Source organism: Loxodonta africana, chromosome 1, assembly GCF_030014295.1.
Source record: "Loxodonta africana isolate mLoxAfr1 chromosome 1, mLoxAfr1.hap2, whole genome shotgun sequence".
NCBI classification, from domain to species: domain Eukaryota; kingdom Metazoa; phylum Chordata; class Mammalia; order Proboscidea; family Elephantidae; genus Loxodonta; species Loxodonta africana.
Window position 1 is genome coordinate 85,771,287 of NC_087342.1, and position 7,768 is coordinate 85,779,054.

General features: G+C 36.6%; 1 protein-coding gene across 1 annotated transcript; it reads right to left on the bottom strand.

Moving 5' to 3' along the window:
* Positions 1 to 955: 955 nt before the first annotated feature.
* Positions 956 to 1,903, bottom strand: LOC135232803 (olfactory receptor 2W1-like). The gene has a single exon (XM_064293947.1). The coding sequence runs from the start codon at positions 1,901 to 1,903 to the stop codon at positions 956 to 958; it is 948 nt and encodes a 315-aa protein (XP_064150017.1).
* Between the last annotated feature and the right edge of the window lie 5,865 nt (positions 1,904 to 7,768).

Sequence of the window (7,768 nt, forward strand, 5' to 3'; positions counted from 1 at the left end):
TTGTTTCAGCCACTGTATCTGTCCATCTCGTTGAGGGTCTTCCCCTTTTTCACTGACCCTGTACATTACCAAGCATGATGTCCTTCTCCTGGGACTGGTCCCTCCTAATAACAAGACTAAAGTATGTAAGATGAAGTTTTCCCATCCTCCCTTCTAGGGAGCATTCTAGTTATACTTCTTCCAAGAGAGATTTATTCATTCTTGTGACAGTACACGCCCATACCCCATACCCATTATTGTCAAGTCAATTCCAACTTGTAGTGACCCTATAGGACAGAGGAGAACTGCCCCATAGTGTTTCCGAGAAGTGACTGGTTGCTTTGAACTGCCAACTTTTTGTTTGGTAGACGATCTCTTAACCACTATGCCACCAGGGCTCCTGGCAATTCATGGAATACTCAATATTTAGTAAATAATAGTTTGAATCAAACTTTTGTAGAATGCTCCTCCCCCTATGCATTAATACAACCCTTGGGCTCCATGGAAACTGCTTTATAGCCACAGCTGTAGAAAAACTGTGAGAGATGATAACTAGTGACATTGAAATACATTTTTATTTATTTATTTTTTTAAAGGATCGACAGTTGACAATGAGAGATATAGAGGCTAAAATATTATAAGCAAAATGTTTAGGTATTTTTTTTTCTCTCTCTCAGGTGATGACTACGAAATAACTACAAAATAAGTTGTGTATAACTAAAGGCTGTTGTTATGTACGGGAGATTCTGACTCATAGACCCTGTGTGACAAAGAAGAATTGCCTCAAAGGTTTTTCTAAGCTGTAATCTTTATGAAAACAGATCACCAGGTCTTTCTCCCTTAGAGATGCTGGATGGGTTCAAGCCACCAACCTTTGGGTTAGCAGTTGAACTCTTAACCACTGTGTCACCAAGGCTCCTAATCTAAAAGTTAGATAGAACCAATTTATGTACTGGAAATTTGTGGTAGAAAGATGTTAGTGTCCTGCTGTTTCTACAGGAACTTTTTCTTTTCCAGTTAGCCTCTTTATTGCTCCCTTGATCTCTTTATTCCTTAGTGTATAGATCAGTGGGTTTAAGCTGGGAGTTACAACAGAATAAAAGATACTGAGAAGTTTACCCTCATACTGAGAAGAACTGTTTTCTGCTTGTATGTACATGTAGATAACAGTCCCATAGAAGATGGATACCACAATGAGATGGGAAAAACAGGTTCCAAAAGCTTTTTGTCTTCCTGTTACAGATTTAATTTTGAGTACAGCTATAACAATGAAGCCATACGAAACTAGGATAAGGAGAAGTGGTGCAAGGAAAATAAAAAAACACAATGCAAATAAAGTTTCCTCCATGGCTGTGGTGTCTACACATGCAATCTTGACCATCACAGGGATATCACAAAAATAGTGATCCAGATGGTGGTTTCCACATCGAGGGAGGCTCATGGCATAAAGAGAAAAGATCATGCAATTAGTGATCCCAATTCCCCAAGTCATGGCCACCAGGCCTTGACAGAGCTGGGGGTTCCTTATGGTCACATAGTGTAGAGGTTTGTAGACAGCATTGAACCGGTCATAAAACATCACAGCTAGAAGTATACATTCAACTGTACATAGTGCCACATCAGTGAAAAGTTGAAAGGTACAGCCACCAAAGGTTATTTTCTTGTCTTTACCCCAGACATTGACCAACATCTGTGGGACTATATTTGTGGTATAACAGAGATCTAAGATGGCCAGATTTCTGAGGAAAAAGTACATGGGGGTTTGGAGACGTTCATCCCATAATGGCAACAGGATGATGGCTGTATTTCCTGTCAAGGCAATGGTGTCGAAGAAAAAGACAACCCCAAAGATGATCATCTCTAGCTGAGGCAGTCCAGAGAATCCAAGGAGGATAAATCCACCAAAGTAACTTTTATTGATCATTTTTTCCTGTTTCGTAATATCAGCTGTGAAAATATCAGCATATTGGAAGATACAGTGAATATATTTATAAACTATAGTATACTTGTATATATAGTTAGGGAAAAAAACTCAAAATATCATCATTCCATTTTCTGTCTGTTTATTCAACTAGGTCTAAGATTTATTCCCAGGACATTTTACTATAAGGTCCATACTCTTAATCACTTTCAGGTTTAGAAATACACTTTCGTCTACTTCTACGGCAAGGCAAAAATCTGCAAAATTCTCATAAGAAAATCTTGAGTAAAATGTCTGGGTGAAACTGGATGGACTTCTCTTTTAATGATAAGGATTCCGGGAGTGGGGGCTGGGAATTTATAACAAATTATTGCATCTTATCAAACAGTTCATAGGAAGTACAGACCCTATGACTCTTGTTATGCCCTTTTTCTAATACTTAAGCTGGATAAGTTCAATCCTGCTACCCACATTCACTATGTTATCTGAATATTCTTCCTTATGTTTTCACATTGAAACTCTTTCCTTCCATCTCAAAACTTGTATTTCTAGATATTATCTGCATTCCCAACCCCCAGAATCAGCAACATAACTCTTTCATTGTAAATGCTATCTTTCCATCTGCATGTTTGACTTCATCTTGTACATCTCCTGTGGGGAGTCCCTGAATGGTACAAAAGGTTAACAGGCTCAGCTGTGAAGCAGAAGTTGGGGGTTTGAACCCATTCAAAGGTGCCTGGGAAGAAAAGCCTGGCAATCTACTTCTGAGAAATCATTTGACTGAAAATTCTACGGAGTACAGTTCTAGTCTGACACACATGGGATTGACATGAGTTGAAATCAAGTTGATAGCAACTGTTTTTTTTCCCCCATCTCCTATGGAGTAGTTCTTTTTTTACTGTGTATCCATTTTTTATAGTCAATCTCTAATAATCTAATCATTTTTTCCCTTTCCCTCAGTCTACACACACACAAACACACACACACACACAGAGAAACTGGTTCTAGAAAACTCGCTTTTAGTGTTAAACTTTTTAAGAAGGGAAGTATATTATTTTTGTGTTTATATCCCTAATGATTCTCCTCAGGATTAGTGCAGAGAAAACATTCAATGAACCAATATTTGTTAAAAGAAACTTTGATAACAGCATCTCTTTCCCTTTATATTTAAAAAATAAGTAGTATCTCTTTAAAACTCCATTCCAAATTCTTAACCAAAAATGGTCTCTCAAGCACATAAATGTGTTCCTAGTTTCTAAACCAGTGTATCTTCTAAACTTCTTTTCTTCTTGACTTCTCGGCTGCAGGCCAATACCTCCTGTATTGGAGCTGCCCTCTGCCTTCATATATACTTCTTTTTAGTTGGTGTATCACTAGCATTTTTTCCACTGCATTTTCCATTCCTTTCCTTCTTTCACCTGTGTCCATCTCCAAAGTTCTATAATCTCCTTCTTCCTTACTCATTTCCTCTACTACTATGGCTTCAGTTACTAATTTTACTCGTAACTAACCATAGTATTTCTTCTGACCCACTCTTGTATCTATAGATTTACAGTCTTAGCTAATTGCTGGGCATTTCTACTAGAGTTTCCAACTGTTGTCTCCCATATCACATATACACAAAATTGAATTAATTATATTTTATGTCTTAAAATAAACCTTTTTATAACTCTTTCACACACTTATAAACTTTTTATTCATGTAGATGCCTTATAAAACAACTACTAGGCTCATAATAAATGTTTGTTAAAATGAATTTATGAATTTGTTTGGTATATATTAAAAACAAATACTCATTTTCATTTTAGATCTACATTTCATTAGAAATCAAGTTGGGTTGGTTTTTATTTTCCCAGACTTTGAAAGAAGGAAAATTGGTATAAAATCCAAAAGATTTTATGTACAGACAAAAAAAAGGGAAATTTTTAGGTGAAAGTTTACAGGGCAAATTTGTTTCTCATTAAAAAATTTATATGCAGATTGTTTTGTGACATTGGTTGCAATCCTTGCAATATACCAGCACTCTTCTCTTTCTCTTTCCTTGGGGGTCTCTAAATTCATTCGCCCAGTTTTCCTATTCCTTCCTGCCTTCTCATCTTTGTTTTTGGGCGGGTGTTGCCCACTTGGTCATGTATACTTGATTGATCTAAGAAGTGCGTTCCTCATCTGTGTTATTATTTGTTTTATGGGCCTCTCTGATCTTTGGTTGAAAGATGAACTTTGGGAGTGGCTTCAGTTCTGAATTAGAAGGGTGTTTCTGGGGGCCATAGTCTCGGGGGTTCCTCCAGTCCCTCAGCCCAATAAATCTGGTCTTTTTTTGTGAATTTGAATTTTGTTCTACGTTTTTCTCCTGCTCTGTCAGGAACCCTCTACTATGATCCCTGTCAGAGAAGTAGGTGGTGGTAGCCAGGCACTATTTAGTTCTTCTGGGCTCAGACTAGTGGAGACTGTGATTCATCTACTATATTAGTCTCTTGGACTAATATTTTCCTTATATCTTTTGTTTTCTTCATTCTCCTTTACTCGGGACAGGATGGGACCAATAAATATATCTTAGATGGCTGCTTACCAGCTTTTAAGACCACAGATGCTACTCATTAAAGTAGGATGTAGGACATTTTCTTTATGAACTATGTCATGACAATTGACCTAGATGGTCCTTAATTTTATACAATTTTTTTGTTTGAATTTAAGAATCCTATAAAATATTTTCAAGACAACATAATTTCTTCCCCTGCTTACCCTATTAAGCTTAGTGGACTCTTCCATGCTGATGACTTAATCAAGGATTACTCTGGAGAAAAACAAAACAAAACAATTCTAACTTTTATAAAGTAGGAAATGTTTTCTCCTCTTTGTAACTAATCAAGATCAAAAAGGAAGTTCTTCATTACTTATGCCATTTCTGTCACCTGTCACTGGGATTCTACATGATTGTGGCTGGAGGCAGTCCTTGCCTCTCAACTGACCCAGTAATGGGTCCATCTAAAAAGAATTCTACTATTTATATGATTTTGTAGGGAAACATCTTCAATGTGAAAGATTAGCAGGTAATGTTCCTTAAACAACAATGATGAAATATGTTGAGTCTGCAAAATTACCCAGGGTAGAAAAAAGTCTCTAAAAATCTCCCAGAAGAAATGTTATGAATAGCCATTGTTAATTGACTTCTCAATTTGTGTGAAAATTAAAATAATCATGATTGTTATTATACACCATGAACACACACAGTTGCCATTGAGTCAATTGTGACTCATGGCAGCCAGATGTGTGCCAGAATAGAACTACTTCATAGGGTTTTCAAAGGCTGATTTTCTGGAAGTAGATCACCAGGCCTTTCTTCTGAAGTGTCCCTCTTGTCATTGGGATCCTACATGATTGTGACAGCCAACCTGAAATCAGCAGCCAAGTGGGTTCAGTGTTTGTATCACCTAGAAACTCTGATTTTTATTACAAATTATGTTAATATGAGTTAAACAATTACAATAGTGTTTTACAAGTCACAATACATTTTTATATTTTCTTTCATCAATAAAATACTTTTATGAGGTAGGTATCTTTATTCTCTTTCATATGGAAGAGCACTGTATGTCTAGAAGCTATAGATTATCACAACGTAATGCAGGTAATGGACAATACAGGTGAGGCATGCAAACCTACATATAATAATGATTCCAAGTTTTATTTTTTCTAGTGCATGTACTTATTTATAATCTAAGCTTTCAAATACATTTTAATAACCATGAAATTCTTGGTTTCTGCAAAGAAGGCACCTTTGGCAGTAGGTGCACCCCATAATGGGTGCACATAAAATGATTCCAAGTTTTATTTTTCCTATTGCATCTATTTACTCATTGGTTAATGCAATGAAATAAATAAATAAACCTAAAAAGAAAATCATTAGAAAGGAAAAAATAAATTGTCATTACATGCAGATGACATGATAAAAACCAAACCAAACCCAATGCCGTCGAGTTGATTCCGATGAGATGACATGATAGAATACGTATATTGTTGTCATTGTTGTTAGGTGCCATTGAGTAGGTTCTGACTCATAGCAACCCTATGTACAACAGAACAAAATACTGCCTGGTCCTGAACCACCCTCACAATCATTGCTATGTTTGACCCCATGTTGCAGCCACTGAGTCAATTCATCTCATCAAGGGTCTTCCTCTTTTTTGCGGACTCTCTATATCCCAAGCATGACAGGGACTGGTCCCTCCTGACAACGTATCTGAAGTACTGAGACGAAGTTTAAACACCCTCTCTTCTAAGGAACATTCTGGCTGTACTTCTTCCAAGGCAGATTTGTTTGTTCTTCTGGCAGTCCATGGTGTATTCAATATTCTTCCCCAACATCATAATTCAAAGGCATCATTTTTTCTTTGGTCTTCCTTGTTCATTGTCCAGCTTTCACATGCATATAAGGTGATTGAAAATACCATGGCTTGGGTCAGGCACACCTTATTCCTCGAAGTGATGCCTTTGGTTTTGAACACTTTAAAGGGGTCTTTTGAAGCAGTTTTGTCCAAGTGCAACACATCATTTTATTTCTTGACTACTGCTTCCATGGGAGTTGATCGTGAATCCAAGTAAAATGAAGTCCTTGACAACTTCAACATTTTATCTGTTTGTCGTGATGTTGCTTATTGGTCTAGTTGTAAGGATTTTTGTTTTCTTTATGTTGAGATGTAATCCATACTGAAGGCTGTAGTCTTTGATCTTCATCAGTAAGTGCTTCAAATCCTCTTTACTTTCAGCAAGTTATCATCATATTGCAGGTTGTTAATGAGACTTTCTCCAATCCTGGTGCTGTGTTCTTTTTCATTAGTCCAGCTTCTTGGATTATTTGCTCAGCATAAAGATTGATTAAATGTGGTGAAATTCTTTTAGATTATGTACGTACCCATTGCCCTCAAGTCGATTCCAACTCATAGTGACCCTATAGGAAGGAGTAGAACTGCCCCATAGAGCTTCCAAGAAGTGCCTGGTGGATTCAAACTGCTGACCTTTTGGTTAGCAGCCACAGCACTTAAAACCTATGCCACCAGAGTGTGGTTAATTCTATTAGATTCTGAGAAAAGAGGGAATTTTACTAATTTTATGAGTCCAACATAGTTTAGGTGCCTGTTCTCCATAAATTCATCCCTTTTTTAATTTTATACTGAGTTTCTACTACTCATTTTCAGCTTTCCCTCATTCTATAAAACTACTCAATTCTAATAACATTGCAGTCAAAATGTTAAGCCTCTTCAAGAAATGTTATTGCCCTACTTGTACCCCTAGTGACTAATCCCAGATGTAGGCATAGAGAAGGTTGCCAGTAAATATTTGCCGTTTTCAAAGTGACTCTGTGATCCTCACCTGTCCCCTTTATTAAACTCTGAAAGAGAAGTTTCTCCCTAAAACACAACTCATATGATATCTTCAAAAATACCGTATGTCTTCTGTCATATACATTATTTAAAAAATATTACCTCAAAGACAAAGGTGGCACTAACTTCTTAAACTAATAATCTTTTTTTCAGTTATCTTAACTGCTTAAGCTTATATGTGCCATAGAGCAACGCTGACCAATATCTTATTTTTGAAATAATTTTCTTCTCTTTCAAAGCAGTATCATGAACCTCCATTAGAACTTGTTTTGAGTTCACTTTTCTTTTTCACTTTCCTTTACTCTACCACTTATTTCTCTAACATTCATTTCACTGCCTTCCCTCTCTCCATCTCCAAATTTCTCTAATCAGATATCTGCTTTACCCTTTGTTTCATTGATTGCCTTCATTTTGTAGCTTCAGTTACTAGCTTTGGATAGATAGCTGCCATCTATTTTTATTCATTTCACATTCCTACTCTATTACCAGA

What these genes read in the sequence shown, in the direction of transcription:
- LOC135232803 (XM_064293947.1), bottom strand. Translation starts at nt 1,903, where the DNA reads ATGATCAATAAAAGTTACTTTGGTGGATTTATCCTCCTTGGATTCTCT.